This window comes from Nematostella vectensis, chromosome 3 (genome assembly GCF_932526225.1).
Source record: "Nematostella vectensis chromosome 3, jaNemVect1.1, whole genome shotgun sequence".
Classification (NCBI taxonomy): domain Eukaryota; kingdom Metazoa; phylum Cnidaria; class Anthozoa; order Actiniaria; family Edwardsiidae; genus Nematostella; species Nematostella vectensis.
The window spans coordinates 8,484,878-8,507,930 of NC_064036.1; the positions used below are offsets into that span (position 1 = coordinate 8,484,878).

The 23,053-nt window shown below is 38.5% G+C and overlaps 2 protein-coding genes and 1 long non-coding RNA gene across 11 annotated transcripts in view; 1 reads left to right on the forward strand and 2 right to left on the reverse strand.

The window, feature by feature from the left end:
* On the forward strand, nt 1-12,503 carry LOC5512066 (soluble guanylate cyclase 88E). Of its 5 annotated transcripts, none has more exons than XM_032381434.2 (10): nt 1-284; nt 6,503-7,324; nt 7,718-7,986; nt 8,454-8,583; nt 9,071-9,217; nt 9,610-9,756; nt 10,032-10,191; nt 10,375-10,484; nt 11,178-11,267; nt 11,346-12,503. In XM_032381434.2, exons 2-10 carry the CDS (start codon nt 6,515-6,517, stop codon nt 11,403-11,405), a joined length of 1,923 nt encoding a protein of 640 aa, XP_032237325.1. In that variant the 5' UTR covers nt 1-284; nt 6,503-6,514; the 3' UTR covers nt 11,406-12,503. The 5 variants fall into 5 exon arrangements, with proteins under 5 accessions (XP_032237325.1, XP_032237327.1, XP_032237324.1 ...); XM_032381436.2 differs by lacking the exon at nt 1-284 and adding an exon at nt 3,794-3,994; XM_032381433.2 differs by lacking the exon at nt 1-284 and adding an exon at nt 4,840-5,058.
* Nucleotides 4,029-4,779, reverse strand: LOC125561292. Its single transcript, XR_007307323.1, has 2 exons — nt 4,600-4,779; nt 4,029-4,505 (listed from the first exon to the last, which is right to left on the reverse strand). It is a non-coding gene; the product is annotated as an uncharacterized LOC125561292 (long non-coding RNA).
* Nucleotides 11,420-23,053, reverse strand: part of LOC5512057 (soluble guanylate cyclase 89Db) — a 26,894-nt gene continuing 15,260 nt past the window's right edge. For 4 of the 5 annotated variants that reach the window (XM_048725361.1, XM_032381431.2, XM_032381432.2 and 1 more), the window contains 8 exons: nt 20,401-21,368; nt 19,721-19,850; nt 19,103-19,249; nt 18,682-18,828; nt 18,109-18,268; nt 13,448-13,557; nt 12,838-12,927; nt 11,420-12,632 (listed from right to left, as the gene is read on the reverse strand). In XM_048725361.1, the coding sequence (XP_048581318.1) occupies nt 12,528-12,632; nt 12,838-12,927; nt 13,448-13,557; nt 18,109-18,268; nt 18,682-18,828; nt 19,103-19,249; nt 19,721-19,850; nt 20,401-21,368 (1,857 nt within the window). In that variant the 3' untranslated portion in view covers nt 11,420-12,527. Of the gene's footprint in view, nt 12,633-12,837; nt 12,928-13,447; nt 13,558-18,103; nt 18,269-18,681; nt 18,829-19,102; nt 19,250-19,720; nt 19,851-20,400; nt 21,369-23,053 lie in introns of those variants that run through there. The other variant, XM_048725362.1, reaches the window with a different exon arrangement.

The following is a 23,053-nucleotide window of genomic DNA, read 5'->3' on the forward strand; positions in this document are numbered from 1 at the left end:
AAGAAAGATTATAGATCGGCAGAGTTAAACATCTGAGCAGAATAAGCTAAATAGCCCCCACTGGATTTGTATGGACTAAAAAGATCATAATTGTTGCTATGTGTTGTTTATTGAATAGCTTCACTATCGCTTAGCCAAGTATTACCATATCATATCCTACACAACAAAGTGGAATTTGGCATGGTTAATACATTGATACCTCGCGATGATAGGGCACCGGCTGGGGAACAAGCCTTAGCCCCTTAAGTGGTGTATACCAGGACTTTATTTAGCTACATGTAAAGGTGAGTTTCTCTTGAGCCCATTATGAAATAAGTGTTAAAGCTTAATTTTATTCTTGAGTCTATTTTCTTTCTTTTTTTATGTACCTCGTACTCGTTTGAGTACTTTACTGCTTGACCAAAGTAGTGCTTTTCATAGAAGCAAAGTCCTTTTACCTATAGGGCACAGATAAGGATGGCTTGCATTACTCTGGTGCTCGCTTCAATATTCGTTTTTCCGCTCTGATGTTTTTCATTTATGACAGAGTTAATAAAATATGAGGAAATGTGAGGAAAGAAATCGAGGATTCTCGTAAAATCTTTTCCAAGTGTCTCGGTCTTCAATGGTACTGTGACATTAAGACGCATGATTACTTCCTCGTTCCGTATTTTTAGTTGTCCCTTCGTCCTTAACATGAATATGGGGGGGGGGGGGGGGGGGGGCATGCTGCCGACGTTCAAAAGTATCTGCTTTTTTAGGAAGTAGAGCCGACGCGCTACCGTACGGCCTAAAAGTCAAAGTTTTAAGAAAATTGACCATATGACATTAAATGTTTCAGGTTTGTTTGACACGTATTTTAGGAGGATTCCGTTGTGTTCTTAAGCGCATTAGCCTCGCTTTTTGGCTGATATAACATTCTTTTAAATCGTCGATAATACGTTCCTCGCATTCTTATTGGTTTACTTCAAAAACCATCAAGGTGCCACGGTAGCACGAGTCTCACTACAACTTATAGTGTGTCACAGAGTGTGTAACAGTTTGTATAATTCCTTCCAATTTCTTCATATTTTGGGATGACCGCCCGCTTTATACGGCCATATTTTTGTTGCATGCCTGCCCTATTCCACCAGCCCCCTTCCTCCTCCCTGTTAAAAGATGACATGCCCTGATCTAGAAACTACTAGATGACCTGCCCTAATCTAGAAACTACTCCGCAGGGATTGCATTAAAGGAAAGTATTTTAGAAGCAAGAATCAAAACTCAAAACAAATTATCTAAGAGCACTCAGTCTACGTAGCCGCTTGACATTTGTTCAAAGCTGTTTTTGTGGCAATGCCCTAGCATGCAAACGTTGAAATATATGCTGTTCTCTCTGCTTGGTGAAAACTACGATTTAATTCTTGATCGTTAAGAACTTAAAACAAATTAGTATAAAAATAAATTAGGACAACCTTTAATCTAGACGAGATTAAATTCGGTTTGGTTTGGTTCGAATTATATCTGCGTCAGGGCTTTGACTGAATAAGATGGTGAACTGTGGGGTTAGTGCTAAGAGAACTGATTATGTTAAGTGCTTGGCATCGTTAAAGTGTATTGCATGAAGGGGGGATTAGAGATTATGAAAGTCAAGATGAAGTGTTGGGATTAGAAACGTGTAGGGTTAGGGTAAGGTTTAACCTGAGATCAAGCGGATAATTACTTTTTTATGCCCGGGTGTTTATGTCTTTGGATGTGATAACATATCATACAAGTTTTATGTTGGAATATTCGATGTTAGTGTGTCAAACATGGAGTTAGGTAAATAGATTGTTGATGGAGGTGATCAGTGAAAAAATAGAAATGTGTAGGTTGGGGAGAGGTAGAAAGTTATGGCAGATATGATAATTATATGTGTTTGTGTTTGTTTTTAAGTAAAAGCTGTGAGCGACTTTAATCCTGTGCGAACGTTATTTTTTAAAAAATGATAATTAAACGCGGATTCTAGCTGCATTTACCTGATTATAGGAAATTGACGTTGGTAGATAATAACGTCTATTTTAATAGACGTTTAATAGACGTACATTTAAAAATGTACGCGTATCAAATTAACACAAATTGTCAAAACAAGTGAAATTAACGCGGATTTGAGCATAAATATTCAGATAAACTAAATAATCGCAGATCCAAAAAGATGGCAGAATTTATTTCTCGGTTTGCTGCCCGGAAATACCTTTCTGATGCCGAATAATGATGACGAGCCAGGCCAAGAAAACAATTAAACACTATATGTGAAGCTCCTTATTAATAAACAGTATTGTATTAAAAGTCGTTGAATTTTGTTTTCGATCTTTCATAACATTCAGTATTAATCAATATTTACGAAATTGACGTTGAACTTGATTTAAAGTTATTTCACATTAACACTAAACTTAATTAAATAAGGTATATTTAATTAACGCGGATTTTTCAAATTCGCGTTAATTGAGTGAAGCGTTAATTTCCTATAATAAGGTAACAGTCCTCAGGGCGTTACCAGTCTTCTCTGATCGCTTTTCGGCAAGATTCAAAGGAATGTGGTGATGCTAATGGTCGGGCATAATACATCCGATGTTTGGTAGGCTGAAATAGTAGACGGTATGAAATAGAGGCAAGCTTTACGTCTGAATTGAAGTGTTCGTCCTGTGTTTGTGTGCTTGCTTGCTGTTTGTACTCTAAAGATATATTATACATATTAATGACTTTAACTCTGATCTCTAGTTTAACTTTTGGGGAAGTCCATATTTAATTAGCCCCAGGCTTCTTTTGGGCTTCCCTACCAGGAATGCCGCCTTATGTTTTGTATTTATATAGTATATTAATGTAACTTGTTATTATTTTCTTTTTATATGGAAAATGTATTTTCTTTTCTGGTTAAACTAATAAACTGAAACTGAAACTGAATTTAGTGCCGTTATTAAGCGCTTCCGTCTGAGCCACTGTGTTAGCTTTGCAGACTCGTCTCATAGGTCTGTCCTTGTGTCATATTAAGCTAGAAGATACGCTCGTACTTTTCTCTTAAAAGAAAGATCTAAGTATACTATGTAGGATGGCGTTTAAAGCCGCATTGTCACCAGTTTACTTCCGGTCGATTACTTACCATTCTCCGATGATTTTTAACGAAAAATGCGAAAAATATTTCGAAATATTGAGAGCAGTGTGTCTATTGGAAGTTTCTTTGAGGTTGTGATTGATAATTTAGAACGGATGGCCTGTTATATATCTCGGATTATAATAGATTCTTTTGTCTTTTAACGGTTGAGGTTTTCGTCGGACCTCCGGAAGTAAATTGGTGACAATGCGGCTTTAACTATTTGTCGAATGAATACGTCTGTGACAATAACAATGATGAAAATTATGATAAAAACAATATATAATAATATTTATTATCTATATTGTGCAAAACCTATGTGGATTATCATAATAGCATGGCGATCATTATTATTATTTATATTATTATTATTATTATAAATCATCATCAGCATCATTATTTTTATTGTGACTGTTATTTTTATTTTCCCATCTTGCAAACTTTTTTTATATATATTTTTTTAAATTCTCTTTAAATTCTCAATTTTTGTTTTCTTTTTTGAATCGTTTTTTTTTTTATATTATTCCCGCATTAAAAACGCATCTCAAATTATTCAGTCTTAGAAGCTCTCTATTACCTCTGTATTGAACCTGTCATCAAATATTTGTAACTACTTTTCGTTTCCTATAAAATGGTAGAAGGACGGCGAAAACTGAAGGCAACATTTTTTTTATTAAAGACATTAATCGACAGTGGCTTGATAGGCCCTCGAGCAATGCCGCGAAAAATAAAGGCGCACAAGCTTTCAGATGTTCATTTTCTTGCGTCTCCCGCTATGTTCTATGACCCAAGTTTATAGTGTGCCATTATGGACAAGTGAATAGCTCCTGTTGGCATCATTCTTAAAATTCTGGTCAAACATCACCCCTTGTTGAGTCACATCAAAGATCAAACATGCTGTACCAGGTACATCTTTTAAGTTTCGACATTCACACTGTTATAAGCTGGGCTTTATTCCTGCTTTATTTCGCTATATAAGGACGTCTTTAAAAAAATCAAACAACACACAATTCTGCGTATGTGGAGCAACATAGTTGCGAAATTCTGAGTGATCGCTTGAACTAACTACCCTGAGATTTGTGTGCGATGATAAAATACTTTTGTGGAGGCGATAAACTCTACTATTTAAATCTTTCATTCTGAGGTTTGGAATATTCATTCCTGATATAATACATGCCTATAATACATTGAAATAATAAGACTATCTGGGAATATATTTGTTGATGTTTTGTTTTTGTACCTATCATTTTATTCAATTCGTTTCTATGACTTCCTTTTACACTTTCATCTATTTATATTCTATGACATTACTTTTGTGAATTTCTTGGAAATGCTTGAACTCTGTCGTTGTGCTTATTTTCGCTGTGCGGACAATGACCAGATTCACGACGGTAGTCCAGACACGCTTACAAGAAGACTGCAAAGTGCAAAGAAACATATTTAACCAACAAGAGGGACAGATAAGGTTGTAGAGACGCTTAAAAGCTAATAAAAAAGACTTTGATTTACACCTGTAATCTTTGATCAATTGTTTCCTTTTTTGCTAGCATGTTTTGCGCATGCTTAATTACTACTTTAATTACTACATCATAAAATGAATCTATTTCTCAACCCTCAAGATGCAGATGATAATGAGGCGTTTTAATTGCTTTCGTAGAGTTCTGTGACGATATTTTTACAAATATAATGAAAGTTCGACAATAAAAACAGTGGGATATGTTTGAAAACAAAAACGCTTTATAGCAAAAGATATGTAGATATGAATTTATAATGCCATTGAAGCAAAAATGCGTTTTCTGATTTTCTGATTGGAATGGAGGTTGCTGTTGTATCAGGAAACAAAATATAACCCACCGGTAATTCTCGATATATTGTTTTCATTGATGGTTTGTCGGAAATGGGAATTACTAAATGGTAGTGTACACGAATAAGCAAGACAAACACCGAGCAGCTTGGGAACACTAAATTCTGTGAGTGCATTCTATTTTGTCTATCTTTTTACACGTTGTTATGTCTATGTTCCAGATTTTATTTATGAAAACATTCATTCCTTGAATTGATCGTGTCAGATTTTAAAATGCTTGCCTTGGGAAAAATCCTTTGGAAACTACACTAAAGAAAAGAATGTTGCTTTGCTTTTCGTAGCTATCACCCCACGTTGTTAAATAAACCGATCATTTTGCCAAACTGCAATAATGATAAGTGAGCGTTACATACCGGATAACAAATGTTTTATTACTACTATTTCTATCACCATACGTTACTTAATTTCTTGTTCTTAATGTTAATATGCAGTTGTTGCGTTTCTCGACAAAATTATTGAGATTTTTTGGTACACTTTTTGTTAATTGCTCCATTTCTCATAGAAAGGCCTTTTGATTTATAACAAAGGAACAATTAAAACCACTGTAAGCTGTGATCGACCGAGTGAGGGGTTTCTCTTGATAATAGATCGGCGGTGATTGCTTTTTACCTATTATTTTATTCGCAGTGGCTTGAGTTGGTCTTTATACCACACGGACTGTCAAAAACACTCGACGGTTTCCTGGATTATGATTAGCCTTTTCGTCGCTTTTTTACTCTCATGTCAATACAATTTTTAGCCAAAATAATCAAGGATTATTTGCACTGCAAGAATAGAAAGCTTTAGATACTCAATAATTTCTAATTTGATTGTTATAAGTTATTGTTAGTATGCTGGTCAGGGGCTCATAAGTAGGGGCAATCATCTGTATTATATAGGTGTGGGTTACTGGGTTTCCTAGGATCAGACTATTTTTAGACGCGCGTATTAGCCAATCAGATGTCAGAGAGGACAACTTGACTTGAATCCAAAATGTCGGCCGAGAAGGGGGGAAACGACGCTTGCTTTTTTATCGTCATATGTCTTCTAATTTCCGAATCCTTTTAGTCACACAGAAAGAAGTATTTTCTTGCTAGCCTAGGATTATTTATTTCTCCATAAGTGGACTCAAATGTTGTTACGAGGACATTTTTTCTTGCTCTTGCAAAGCATATTCGGAAATAAGTGATCATTTGTTTCGATCTCGAAATTCTCTCGCTGAGAGGCCATATTATCAATAACAAGGTATTTGATACTGCTAGTTAACTAACAATATTGTAAGAAGTAACGAATAGTTTTGCTTTTAGTGGCGTGATTGATGACTTCACACACCACGTGAACACTCGTTGCTCCATCTTGACATCTACACGGAACCTACCAAGATTGATTGTCATACAATTTTTCTTTCATGAGACATGAATATGTTTTTGCTTTTGATGGGACGGAAGGACGGAAAGGACGGACGTCGCGTCACGAAAACTCAATGGGTTACCATTATTTACCACCATATTGTCCTTGTATTTTCATATGTATACCATATCCTTTGTAACTATGCTGATACTTTTTTTCAGGTTTGACATACGATGTACGGTTTGCTCTTAGAAAGCATCCGTCACTTTATCGTTGGTAAATACGGAGAGGAGCTTTGGTCGGAGATCGTCAACATTGCCGGGACGTCGTCACACGAGTTCGTCACTCATCGCTTGTACGACGAGAACTGGATCTTCAAGATCGCTAACGCTGCCACCACTGTCCTCGGTGACCTGGACGAGCACATCACCGTAGATGACTGCATGCGACTGTTCGGTGTTTGTTTCGTTAAGTTCTTTTCGTTTTATGGTTACGACCCGATTATTCGCGTCAGTGGTCGTCACTTTCGAGACTTTCTTATCGGCATAGACAGTCTGCACGAGCATATGCGGTTCGGCTACCCAAAGATGAAGTCGCCGACGTTTTACTGCGACGAAGAGACATCTACTGGGATCAATCTTCATTATGAGTCCAGGCGCAAGGGGTTCATGTTCTACGTTGTCGGTCAAGTGGAGGAAATTGCCAGAAAGTTCTACGGCATTTCCAATATCAATGTCAAGATATTGAAGAATGAAAGTTCCCAGAGCTCTCGTGAACAGTGTCACATAGTGTACAGACTGGAGTTCAATAATGAAGGATACAAGCCCCCACCTCCCGATTTCCTAACCGTCGGCACCAAGAAGGCTGTCAGCACCGAGGTGTTCTTCTCCATCTTCCCTTTTAGCCTGGTGATATCACCTGATATGACCCTGAGCATGTTTGGCAATGGGTTGCAGTCACTGCTCGGGAAGCTCGTGCTTGGTCGTGACATCAGGGAAGTGTTCATCTTGAGGAGGCCAAAGACCGATTTCACATGGCACACGGTACTTCAGTAGACAAGTTAACTTATTTTACCAGGCTAAAATGAATCTGATGATATAATTGTTATTGAAATAGTTATTGTATATTGCACTAGATTCTCTTTGTCTTAAAGCGCGCGAGTGACGTGATTATTACGATAGATTCGAAACATTTATTGGATGGTACCCAAAATAATCTAGACCCGATTTTTAAAGTTCCAGATAAATGATATTTGATTGCTTATTTCCCCTTTTTGGAAAAATAAACTCTGCCATAAATGTAAAATATAAAACTGAATATATTTTTGGCTACCCATTGATGAGTCTCATTTTGACTCATAAAATAATAAACACACACGCTATTAAGGCGAAACATGACTGTCCATCCCCTTTTGACGAGCTGTTTTTATTTTTCAGCTTCTGACTCGTAAAGTTGTCTTCGAGCTTCTTTCCAAAGTTCCTTTAATACGCCGACCACAGCCCAAACACCAAGGCTCAACCATGAGTTTGTTCAAAACTGATACGTCATCGAGTAAGGCAGGAAATCAGACCCCCAAACCAGGCAAAGTTGGCGACTCAACCTTTTCTCTTCTCAATGGAAATACACCACCACCAGCACTGCACTTGCGCGGCCAGATGAAGTTCATGCACGACTGGGACAAGTTCCTCTTCATCTGTTCCCCCTTGTAAGTAAACGATCAAGCAAAGGATCCCCTACCTGAAACAGCCTGGTACATATTGCGAGAAACTGTTGAGCATATAATTTTGGGCTTTGGCCAATTTATGTTATATTATAACAAACTAAAAATTTAATACACTTTTCTGTTTAAAAGAGGCCGGCACCAGAAATTTTAAAGCTGTTTCTTATCGTGCCAACGTAAGTAACGTAGCGTAAGAACTACCAAATATAAAAACACTAAATCCGAACAAATGAAATAAATACTTTTTGTCTTTTTTGTTTACTTTTTCAGAGTTATAAATTAGCCCGCGACCAAATTAAACTATATAACATTTCCCCAATGGACATTTCAAGCGTTGTTGTACATGATATCTTTATGGCAAAAATAAAATGCAGGAAACTAATACCGGGCATCGTGTATAAAGTTGCTAACTGATGGTTGCTACTTGCCATGATATCTCTCTTGCTTTCTAGAATTGCAAACCTGGACACAATGCTGCAATCTGGTCTTTACATGAACGACTTGAGCATGCACGACACATCACAAGAGATGGCACTGTCGGGAATCAAACCCCTTCCTCAGCTAGAGTATGCCAGGGATCAGGTAGGTTAAACTTTCCTGCACATTTAGCTTTAATTTAGCGATCGCAGAGAAAAATAGTGTTTAGAGGGGATTTGATTTCGCGAATTAGAAGTTCCATTGACTTGATTTTCTCGTTTTTATTAACGTTAACTAGCAACTGAAATAAGATCAATATATTGATCTTGCAGCTAAATTGCCTGAAAAGTCATTCTTAATGAAAAGTGTTCTTATTCCTCGAGCCCTTACCGATAGTATCGTTCTAACTAGGAGTTTCAATAGAAACTTCGTAATCTGTTTTAAAATTATAAGGTCCGCGGTATTAATTTTTGCTAGTTTAAAAATTCGCGATTTTTTTTACTTAGAAGTACGATTAATCAGAATAAGGTATATGGATGTATTATCATGTAAACGCAGCTTCCTGATGTTTTATGCTATCTGCTGGACGTTTAAGAAACATTGGCGATTTTGGTATAAGGTCTTATTTCCCGTCTCCCCATATTATACCTAGCAATTTGAACAAGGGATAGAGCTGGAAGAGAACATGAGGAAATTGGAAGAAGAGAGACAGCGGAGTGAAGACCTTTTGTACCGTATGGTGCCCAAACCTATCGCGGAGAGACTCAAGAGAGGAGGGAATCCTATCGACACCTGCGAGGTAAAGGATTTATGAATATACATATTATATGGATTTCTATATAGATAGAAATATCAAAGGCCTTATAGATATTCGCATGATAGATATTTGTATTGTATTTACTATTTTATTTAATAGAAAAATCATTCTAGAGTAAGGATGATTGATCGATCGTTTTGTGTAAAAAAAACTCGCATATTTTGAATAATAGAGGTGTGGCGATAATGTTAAATTTTCTATATAACGGCTCATATAAGTTCAGCACCCTTAGTTCGCAGCGGATACCTTTTCCAGCCCTAATTGCTCTACTAGACCCCTTTTTTAACAGTAAAAATCGCTACTTCAACGGTTTACCCCGTCTCCGGCGACTTAAGGTGTACGTTGTAACAGGATTTTCTATTTTGGAATGGCAGGAGTTCGATGCTGCGACAGTACTGTTCAGCTACATGGACGGGTTCACTTCCATCTGTACACGCCTCAACGCCATGCAAGCTGTCACCCTCATCAATAACCTGTTTATCAAGTTTGACTTGCTTACTGAAAAACACAACGTCTACAAGGTATCTATTAAAAGTATAGCTGGACTTAATAATATAACTATGTCTATCAAGTCATCCCGCACTGCATATTACACATTGTAATACATATCCAGCATTGAATACAATATTAGCTACTAACAAGTTACAAGCGAATCGAGGGGAAAACTAAAGAAATCACTTAGCTAAAAGCGAATGCGCGTCCGTGCTCTTTTGATCTTTGTAAGGTATAGAGGATGAATTCTATGCCCCAGCCAAGGCTTGTTCGATTCCTGATACAAGATTCATTTCGCTGTCAGTTTGAGACCCTAGGAGACGCGTTGTACATGGCTGTGTCCGGCGTCCCAGTCCGCACCGAGCACCACGCCGAGCCCATGGCAGCCATGGCTCTGGACATGCTCAAAGCCGTCCAACTTGTCAAAGATCCCATCACCAAAAAGCCGATGACAATCACCGTAGGTAGGTTGTAGTCTATTATACTTTAAGGTTTTTTTTACGGATTTTTCTGTAGCCCCAAAAGTTGCAGACGAACTTATTACATCATTGCTGCCTAAAAGCCTCAACAAACTTTTCAAATTAAATTCAAATCTAAATTCCAATGTTATCTTTCTAAGTCATGTTTACCTCATTGGCTTTCAAAAGGTATCCACTCTGGTCCGGTAGCTGCCGGACTTGTTGGAGAGAGGACGCTGCAGTATTGTCTGTTTGGAGACACAGTTAACATTGCGTCTCGGCTCAGGACAACTGCCTTGGTGAGTTTTGCTGTTAGAAGGGAACAAAATAACAAACGGTTGCTTTGTTAAGACTCGGTTGACCTCCTATTTAAAGTCGTCCAAAGGTGCAATGGCCTTTCAAACTTTTGACAAGTGCGCCAGCAAATGTCATGCTGTTCCTAAACAGCTAGTACCTGCTGTAATATACACCTTTTTCAAAAAAGGTTGTACTCAAGAAGGGCTAACGCTCGAAACGTCAGCGCAACCACTCTGTGTCACAGAGGCGTTTAACATACCTTTTCAACCTTGTGTTGATTCATACCTTCGTCGGAGCAAAAGACGAAGGGCTAACGCTTGAAACGTCAGCGCAACCACTCTGTGTCACAGAGGCGTTTAACATACCTTTTCAAACTTGTGTTGATTCATACCTTGTCTACACCACGCCTACGCAGACCATCTAGTTTTTCTACAGCTTGCATGTAGTCTTTCTAGTTATACCATGGCTCATAGTTAACCTCACGTAAATCGCATTAAAAATGAATTTTGATTTACGCTTATAAATTTCATGTCCATATTCAATGCGGGCTACGAAACATGAATTCTCGAATGAAACCCTTTCTAAAATGGTATATAGTTAAGGATGAATTGATAAATTTTTGCAGTTTTTTAAACAGTACCTTTATATAACCGGATATCCTCTGCGCATTAAACACATGTCTATATTATTTCCAGCCAATGAGGATACATATCAGTGAAAACTGCAGAGAATGTCTTGAAGAGAGTGACTTTATCACCGAGTTTCGCGGAGAAATAGAACTAAAGGCGAGTCTTCAACAATGCATACATTTTAGAAAAACTTCCTTCCGCTTCTATTAACATTGTGTGTTGTTGCATTTGTAGGGGAAAGGGAAAATGCGAACTTTCTGGTTGACTGGGAAAACGTTACAAAAAGGAAAGTAAAAAAGTCATTCAAATTGACTATTTACAATTCTTTATTATGTAAAGATGTACATTGTGGATAATTTACACGTATTAATTCCACTCATGAATATTTCACAAATGACGAAAAATTGTCAGGGGAGTAGATTTGATGCAGCTAACTCAGACCCACTGTTTGCAGTTCCTCAAACCAAAACCCTAATGCCCCCTAGAGATAGATGGATTCTTTTCTCAGAACCATCTATTGTTTTCGAGGGAATTTCGTTTAGTAAGCTTCCTTAAAAAAACAATGAACACAAGCACGTAGTTTCTTCATCTAACGAGATAGCAGCAGAACACAAGACTAAAACAGTGTAAATTTAATTGAGATGTTTCAGCTCAATGGCTTGAAAAATGAGAAATTTGCATCACTTCTTTAAAAAATGTAAATACATTCAATAGAAATCAAGCGGGTATCGAATGTCACATCTCTCCAGTGCCATGCATTTTGTACGTTGAAGCTGATGTTTTGCACTTCAAACGTGACACTCGAACCATGTCCGACACTCGTTTTGCAACAGCTACGAGGCCGTGGCTAGGAAATTGTGTTCAGGAGGGCAAAGCTCAGAAATTTGTTGTATTTGCTTCGTGGACAGACGCTATTTTTTTAACGTCTTTTGTAAATTCCTAGTCTACTAAGTGGGTACCTGCTTCTGGCCCTGAACTAGCAAATTGTATTTACAAGAGTAGACTAATACACAATAAGGTTATAAGGTTATAGCTCCGAGTAATTGTTCTTCGCAGCCACATTGGTGTGATAATCTTTCTCTTTCTCTTACCAAGCACGTGTTTTATTACTCTGCGTAAACTAGCTTACTGCCCACGTTAAGAAACACAGATATTTCATCTCTAGTGTAAACAACACATTTGATACTGTTGCCGAGATAAATAAATTACTCCTCGGACATAGGGCGAGTGGGATATGAATAAAAAACGTACTGAGAGATGTATCTAGAAAGATATGTTTTAAAAACATTGAATCTAAGTTGAATTGTGGTCCATGAATAAATAGGATATATATTAGATGTACAAATATCTTGAGCCTTCTACTACAAATAATAAAAACTTAATTGACATGTATGTCCTTCTGTTGTGAACGTCGGTCTATACATCTGTAGTTTTTGGTTCATTGGTCGTAGTAGCCTGGTGTGTCAGATTCTTTCTCTCTCGTCCTATTAACCAGTATGTTTTCATCTCCCCCTGTATCCCCTAGTAAGCAAACAAATAACTAAAGTTAGGACAACGCGTACTAAAAACACTTTTTCAGAGCCCTTATAACTATGATGAGATGTTTTGAAAGGCTTAGCTTTCTAGACAAGCCTTTCCCTTTTTATTTCATATAAATACACAATAGAATCAGGTATTTCTATTATCAGGTCATCCTAAACCCTAATGAGAGGTTCCTATAGAATACCTTAAGTAGAATTGTTCCGCGAAATTCTGTATGGAACTCTGTGTTGAGGAGGCATTCATTGCAGCTGTTGCTAATGTGGATCCGCATGGGCTGAAATACAAAACAATAATAACCGTTCGATTAACCACTCCTTTAATTATTGTTAACAATTTGTTTATTTGCCATAACACTTCAAAGTTACCACCCACGATTGAAGTTTAATACCTTATTAATGTTTATTGAAAGCATCTTTTCAGTCACTTTTGCCGCCATTTTGTCATCCTAGCAAAGTACCAAGTATCGAAAAGCATCCATTTTCATCGACTTATTTGGGAAAGCCAATGCAATATTTTCGATTGAATTTTGTAAATAAAGTAGATAACTTTACAAGGTCTCCTAATTGAGTTATCAAAATTATTCGCTCATTTATTCGATACCAGTTACTGATAACAATCGACGTTATTTGAATATGATGAGTAAATTGTGTCCTTGGTTTTTGTTTATACTTCACAAAGTGAATAAAGTATCCTGCAAAATTTAGGTATTCCTTTCACCACTCGCTGGTACTCTCGACCAATCAGCGCGCGAGAGCTGGTGGTGTCTTTTCATTATAAGTATTACAAGCTCTTACAAGTGCTGTAGTGCGCAGACGAGATGCGATGTTCACGGTGTGTCCGAAAAGACAATACTGTGGCGTCCTTTTCCCCACCACGCCAGCCACAACGGCCCCAGAATGCATTCCTGAAGTACACAATACGTGGCCAGGTTTATTTAACTTAAAGTGACACTGTGGTACACAATACACCTCTATGATAATACATTACACCCTGACTTCTGGTACACAATACACCTCCATGATAATACATTACACACTGACTTATGGTACACAATACACCTCTATGATAATACATTACACACTGACTTGTAATACACAATACACCTCCATGATTACACATTACACACTGACTTCTGGTACACAATACACCTCCATGATTACACATTACACACTGACTTCTGGTACACAATACACCTCCATGCTTACACATTACACACTGACTTGTGGTACACAATACAACTCCATGAATACACGTTACACACTGACTTGTGGTACACAATACACCTCTATGATAATACATTACACGCTGACTTGTGGTACACAATACACCTCCATGATTACACATTACACACTGACTTCTGGTACACAATACACCTCTATGATAATACATTACACACCGACTTGTGGTACACAATACACCTCTATGAATACTTATTACACACTGACTTGTGGTACACAATACACCTCCATGAAAATACATTACACACTGACTTCTGGTACACAATACACCTTCATGAATACTTATTACACACTGACTTGTGGTACACAATACACCTCTATGATAATACATTACACGCTGACTTGTGTTACACAATACACCTCCATGATTACACATTACACACTGACTTCTGGTACACAATACACCTCCATGATTACACATTACACACTGACTTGTGGTACACAATACACCTCTATGATAATACATTACACGCTGACTTGTGGTACACAATACACCTCCATGATTACACATTACACACTGACTTCTGGTACACAATACACCTCCATGCTTACACATTACACACTGACTTGTGGTACACAATACAACTCCATGAATACACGTTACACACTGACTTGTGGTACACAATACACCTCTATGATAATACATTACACGCTGACTTGTGGTACACAATACACCTCCATGATTACACATTACACACTGACTTCTGGTACACAATACACCTCTATGATAATACATTACACACTGACTTGTGGTACACAATACACCTCTATGATAATACATTACACACTGACTTCTGGTACACAATACACCTCTATGATAATACATTACACACTGACTTGTGGTACACAATACACCTCTATGAATACTTATTACACACTGACTTGTGGTACACAATACACCTCCATGAAAATACATTACACACTGACTTCTGGTACACAATACACCTCCATGAATACTTATTACACACTGACTTGTGGTACACAATACACCTCTATGATAATACATTACACCCTGACTTGTGGTACACAATACACCTCCATGATTACACATTACACACTGACTTGTGGTACACAATACACCTCTATGATAATACATTACACACTGACTTGTGGTACACAATACACCTCCATGATAATACATTACACACTGACTTCTGGTACACAATACACCTCTATGATAATACATTACACCCTGACTTGTGGTACACAATACACCTCTATGATAATACATTACACACTGACTTGTAATACACAATACACCTCTATGATAATACATTACACACTGACTTGTGGTACACAATACACCTCTATGATAATACATTACACACTGACTTGTGGTACACAATACACCTCTATGAAAATACATTACACCCTGACTTCTGGTACACAATACACCTCCATGATAATACATTACACCCTGACTTGTGGTACACAATACACCTCTATGATAATACATTACACACTGACTTGTAATACACAATACACCTCTATGATAATACATTACACACTGACTTCTGGTACACAATACACCTCTATGATAATACATTACACCCTGACTTGTGGTACACAATACACCTCTATGATAATACATTACACACTGACTTGTAATACACAATACACCTCTATGATAATACATTACACACTGACTTGTGGTACACAATACACCTCTATGATAATACATTACACACTGACTTGTGGTACACAATACACCTCTGTGATAATACATTACACCCTGACTTCTGGTACACAATACACCTCCATGATTACACGTTACACACTGACTTGTGGTACACAATACACCTCTATGATAATACATTACACGCTGACTTGTGGTACACAATACACCTCCATGATTACACATTACACACTAACTTCTGGTACACAATACACCTCCATGATTACACATTACACACTGACTTGTGGTACACAATACACCTCTATGATAATACATTACACGCTGACTTGTGGTACACAATACACCTCCATGATTACACATTACACACTGACTTCTGGTACACAATACACCTCCATGATAATACATTACACGCTGACTTGTGGTACACAATACACCTCCATGATTACACATTACACACTGACTTCTGGTACACAATACACCTCCATGATTACACATTACACACTGACTTGTGGTACACAATACACCTCTATGATAATACATTACACGCTGACTTGTGGTACACAATACACCTCCATGATTACACATTACACACTGACTTCTGGTACACAATACACCTCCATGATAATACATTACACGCTGACTTGTGGTACACAATACACCTCCATGATTACACATTACACACTGACTTGTGGTACACAATACACCTCCATGATTACACATTACACACTGACTTGTGGTACACAATACACCTCTATGATAATACATTACACACTGATATCTGGTACACAATACACCTCCATGATTACACATTACACACTGACTTGTGGTACACAATACACCTCTATGATAATACATTACACGCTGACTTGTGGTACACAATACACCTCCATGATTACACATTACACACTGACTTCTGGTACACAATACACCTCTATGATAATACATTACACCCTGACTTGTGGTACACAATACACCTCCATGATTACACATTACACACTGACTTGTGGTACACAATACACCTCCATGAATACTTATTACACACTGACTTGTGGTACACAATACACCTCTATGATAATACATTACACCCTGACTTCTGGTACACAATACACCTCCATGATTACACATTACACACTGACTTGTGGTACACAATACACCTCTATGATAATACATTACACACTGACTTCTGGTACACAATACACCTCCATGAATACTTATTACACACTGACTTGTGGTACACAATACACCTCTATGATAATACATTACACCCTGACTTCTGGTACACAATACACCTCCATGATTATACATTACACACTGACTTGTGGTACACAATACACCTCTATGATAATACATTACACATTGACTTGTGGTACACAATACACCTCTATGATAATACATTACACACTGACTTGTGGTACACAATACACCTCTATGATAATACATTACACACTGACTTGTGGTACACAATACACCTCTATGATAATACATTACACACTGACTTGTAATACACAATAACACCTCCATGATTACACATTACACACTGACTTCTGGTACACAATACACCTCCGTGATTACACATTACACACTGACTTGTGGTACACAATACACCTCTATGATAATACATTACACATTGACTTGTGGTACACAATACACCTCTATGATAATACATTACACACTGACTTGTGGTACACAATACACCTCTATGATAATACATTACACACTGACTTGTGGTACACAATACACCTCTATGATAATACATTACACACTGACTTGTAATACACAATAACACCTCCATGATTACACATTACACACTGACTTCTGGTACACAATACACCTCCGTGATTACACATTACACACTGACTTGTGGTACACAATACACCTCCATGATTACACATTACACACTGACTTGTGGTACACAATACACCTCCATGAATACTTATTACACACTGACTTCTGGTACACAATACACCTCCATGAATACTTATTACACACTGACTTGTGGTACACAATACACCTCTATGATAATACATTACACACTGACTTGTGGTACACAATACACCTCCATGATTACACATTACACGCTGACTTGTGGTACACAATACACCTCTATGATAATACATTACACGCTGACTTGTAATACACAATACACCTTTTTGATTACACATTACACCCTGACTTTTGGTACACAATACACCTCCGTGATTACACATTACACACTGACTTGTGGTACACAATACACCTCCATGATTACACATTACTTACTGAGCCTGTGGTACACAAAACGCCTACATGATTACACATTACTTACTGAGCCTGTGGTATACAATACTACTCCATGATTACACATTACTTACTGATCCTGTGGTACACAAAACGCCTCCATGATTATACATTACTTACTGACTTGGGTACACAATACACCGCAGATTAAACATTACTTAATGACTTGTGGTATACACAATACACCTCCAAGTCTACGTATTGCTTTTTTTCCCAACATGATGGGAAAATGTATGTAATATTTTTGTACTTTTATGATTGTCTAAAAGTGTAGGGTCCTCTCTTATTGATTAAGCAGACTAACCAATAGTAATGGTGAGTAAGGCATTAGAGCAGAATTTCTTGATCTCATCCATTGCGTCGATCATATCAAGGGCCATTGCCGCCATAGGCTCCGCATGACGCGCCTTCGGCACAGGTGCTCCGCTAACCGCCATGTAAATCGCGTCGCCAAGGGTCTCAAACTGAAAAAAAATTCAGGAAGCTTCATCGTTATTAGCTTTTTTTATCCAAATGTTTGCATCAATTTTGCGGTAGTGCGATTACCTTTAGTATACTACAATGTAAATCAAAAGCCTGAGATCACAAAAATCAACATCGCTCTTCAACAATAAAAAAAAACAATTTAGGGAGCTAGTATCAAATCGTGCGCGCATATTTCCACGACCCTTTTCCAGAATGTTGGCAAGAATATCTCAATATTGCAAACCTGGTTCATTCGCGCGAGTGTTTTTTTTGGTATTTATGTAAATCGCATGTCATCGGGTAGACTATATCTATCAATTCAAAAAGGTTTTGTGGCCCTTTATCAAGCATCACTCCCTAATTCTCCGTACTTCTTTTTGCACTAGGAAGTAATGTTTTAGTGTCAATGTACCTTATAGACGTCATGCTTCTCACTGAGCTTGTCGAAGACCGTGAACATGGTGTTGACCACGCTCACCACCTCCATGGCCGACACGTGCGAACAGAGCTGCACAAACCCGTCCAGGTAGCTGAACAGTATGGTTACGCAGTCAAAATGCTGGGAAAGTGATATACGACTGGTTATAGCTCTTTGCAACTGCCCCACAAATACAACTAATAAAGATTGTCAACACTTTCTCGTCGTATTATATGTTGTCTAGAAGAAACTGCTTTCGGGCAAAAGACGAGTTTATCTCCCGCCTAATTCTGTGGAACTTAGGCCACCGCCCCGTCAGGTCTCGCAAGCTGTTGTGGGAGACATCTCGGCCGTATGATGATGATTATATATTAAGTGACGCCTATTGAGTTATTTGGATTCTGGTGTCACTCACTTGGCAAGTGTCGATGGCGTCCTGTCCCTCTTTTAGTCGATCCGCGATCTGCTTGGGGATCATTTGGTAAAGCAGTTGATTACTGCGCATACGCTCACGCTCAACTCGCTTCATGTTTTTTTCAAGTTCCCTGCTTTTTTCTAAAAGCTGATAAACAAATTTGGTTTGGAGTGAGTGAGTGAGTGAGTGAGTGAGTGAGTGAGTGAGTGAGTGAGTGAGTGAGTGAGTGAGTGAGTGAGTGAGTGAGTGAGTGAGTGAGTGAGTGGGTGGGTAATTTTTTTTAAATGAATTAAGTTAGTGGGGTTGTAAGGGATGTATTTGCAGGGGCATATCTAGTGAAAACGAAGGGAGGGGTCCAGGGTAGTAATTTACTGACCACAGATCAATTAAGTTCAAACCGGACATCCTTTGCTCTGGTAATAGGTCACTAGATCCATCTAGAAATTTTTATATACAAATACAGACATAAAATTAACCGTCTTCTTAACTACCAGCGAAGGGGTCAACCGGAGCCGAACTCATCTCGTCACATGAGCAGGGTGGGGTCCTGACCGCTCAGACCCCCTCTGGACACGTGCCTGATTAATTACTTGGTGTGTTTTTGTTTACCACAGGTACCTGGTCTCTTGCATATTCTAGCTGTTGCAAAGGCTGGATTCCTGAGAGCACCATCTCCTGTGATCGATCGTGCATTCCAAGGTCACTCATGTACACGCCACAGCGCATCATCTCATTAAAACCTCCTATACTGAAAGAAAGATACCACGGTTCACAAACAAGCGCAATTTTTATGTAAAGGAGCAATTTGTACGCCAGGAGTACTGTCTGTCCTCTAAGGCTAGTATTTTTTATCAAAACTATAAATTAAATCAGAAAAGGGAAAATTGAGGGAAAATTTGGTTCTTGAGAGGAATCACAGGTCCCAAGCGCATGAGGCATCTCGCCTTTGCTTAGGGGCTCGATTCCCGGTCAAGACAGTATCTTTCTGTTTCTCGGCCCTGTTTGACTTGTTGAACGTATGTAATTTACTAGAAACAACAACTATGCTTTCTGGAGCTTTTTGGACGCCTTTGTTTGTTGTATAGATACGTTGTATGTATACAAGTTGTATTAATGTTTTTTCAGGGCAACTATTTTTTTCTACCAACGTGGATCATTCAAATCTTGAAACGACAAACCTTGGGTCACGGAGGCGAGAGGACCATTTATAGAAGTTCGTCAGTTAACAGGCAAAAATAATTTTGGATGACAAGGTTCGTTATATTGTCATGAATGTATATTTTGGCAAAGATACTTACACAGGAGAACAGACAAACAACACTTTGTTGTTCTGTTTGATATACTTCATCTCTCCCTTTAGATGTATCCTTGGCTGCTTCTTAACATTATCCTGAGGACTGTCGCTGTAAATACTGTCTCTTCGCTTACTCGGTGATGGTAGCGACACTGTAACTCCATCTGATTCCTCTTCACTCAAGCTATCGCATACCTCTTTATCTGACTTTTCTTGATTCTGAATGTAGGTTCTTGCGTTGGAGTTTTTGTGGCGACATAAACGTTCAGTGCGTTCAACTGGATGCGTTCCTGGCGATTTGTAATATTTCCTGGCATTGCTCGGTCTAATGTGAGGAGTTTGTTTGACCCATACGACATCTTTGTTTATCGTGTCTATGTACATGTCATTCCCGTCACAATCATCTCTTACAAAAGTCGTGGAACCATTTCTCAACATGACACCATCTTCCGTGGTAATAACTGTGTCACAAGCAGACATGATAAAGCCCGATTTGTTCTCGCGTTTGCCGTTTTTACTTGCAACATCTTTAACCTCCTCGCCATCTTCGTCAATCAGCATCGGAATGCACCTCAGATTATCAACTACTCTGGAGAGTATCCCGACTTTTTCACTTTTCTTTGCCTGGCGAACCTCTTCGGGTGGATTCTTTGCTGTTTCTTGACGTTTTGTTGTCCGGGATTCCTTCGCATCGGCAATAGGAAGACCATGCGCCCCAAATCCAGATGATCGATGGTCAACCTTTATCCAGCTCAATTCTTTTGCTCTACCAGGGATTCTATTCTCATAGCCAAAGTTATTCTCTTTGTTTTGTACTCCGTTGAAATTACTATCCAGTCGCTTCTTCCTCTTGAAGTCCGTTCGCGCTTGGTGATAGGATGCTTGTAGTTTTTCTATGTTTCGCACAGCACCCGTCTCAACAATGGATGGCAAATTAGACACTAACTCAAACGCAGCTCGCCAAACTTGTAGCTAAAAATGATACATATTAGAGTTACAGATACTAGGGTAACAAACATTGCAACAAGGTCGTTTTACGGAATATTTCGGAGAAAATTCGTATGAAATTAGAAAATTCTCCCCAGCAGACATTAAAACACGAAGGCGCGGTATAAAAGGGTGCTTCCATTGAAAGCATCGGCTCATTTGTCAATCAACCGCTTTGATACCTAGTCATTTATGTGAGATTGTGGCTCTGACTTAAAAGTCTATAAGCGGTTTCTCTTTCTATAAGAGACTATAGGTTCATTAAAGATTCTAGCCGTATGAGGCTGCGATCCGTGATAAGTTGCCAGTTTTTTATAAGAATCTTTAGAAGATTATGTTTAGCCGGGTGGAACCTCATGACAAAATATTTAGATTCGTTTATTAGATGCCATGTTTGCCTCAAAACGCATTTTGCCTGTCCGTGAATTCAACACTCGCCGTTATGTATGTTGTGAAATCGCGTAACCGTATCTAGAATAAGTTGCGGATTTCGGCTTAGAAGGTGGCAAGTGAGGAATTTGTTCTCAACGAACGTAGGCCATCTCCCTAGACACAAACCCTTCTTATAACTAAGAGGGTGGCAAGAGGAGAGAATGCGTGTACTGAAAAGTTTCAGGAAGCTATGGACATCAAGGATATTTAAATACATTAATCCTTAAAACCTTAGGTGACATATTATATGTCTTTGTGGTGGAATTTGTCGTTCTTTAATGTTTCACGTCTATGGGAGCGTTGCTCGACCCGACATAAGCGCTTTCTTTGTGCATGTTAAGTTTCTTTGAGTTATTTAGGACATATCTGCAGTACAGCTCACTCCTGTTTTAATAGATTTCTTAAAATCAAACAGGAAGATTTGAGGCTGCCGAGAATCGCCACTGTAACTCGCAGAATTCAAAGTGCACTTTGGATAAATCTGGCTTTTTCTGAGAGAGGGCTCGCTCATCTCGTCTAAGGTGCCTTCCGATGTCATCGTTTGATGAAAAATCGGCGGGCGGTTATAGCGTTTACAAGACCGGTTTCGGACTCTTAATGAAGAGACCTTCGTCAGTTGTTTTTCGCTAGGTTGCTAATGAGGACTTCGAAAAGTATGCTCGATTAGCGGATTGTGACAGGAAGTCACGGGCCCGTGTCTGCTATAGGTATGGTGCACCACCCTCCCCCTTACTTTTCACCATATCCACCATTTGCCACATAGCCCTGTGCCTTGGCCATGGTACTTGCAGTGTTGACTGTCTGCTATAGGTATGGTTAACCACCCCTCCCCCTTACTTTTCACCATATCCACCATATCCATCATTTGCCACATAGCCCTATGCCATGGCCATGGTACTTCCAGTGCTATGTGTCTGCTATACCTTGGTACTTGTAATTCTGAATAGCTCCTATATATGCTAAGTATGGGTCTATAGGACCATCCCTCCCCTTAAGTTCTATGCTACAGTGTTATATTACACTGCCAATGTGAGACAGTGTTGGACAACCCCTCGCTTTGTTGTGTGCTATTTTAGTACAGAACTTACAAAAAACAGATTATTTTCTGCAATGCCTTTTCTTCCTGTCTTCTTTTCCTTTTCTCCCCATTTTAGGTGCTTCTTTTCAGAGTACAATGCTCTTAATATTTCACCGTATGTTTGATTGAAATACGAATGCTACCGGCCAAGAAAAGTTCG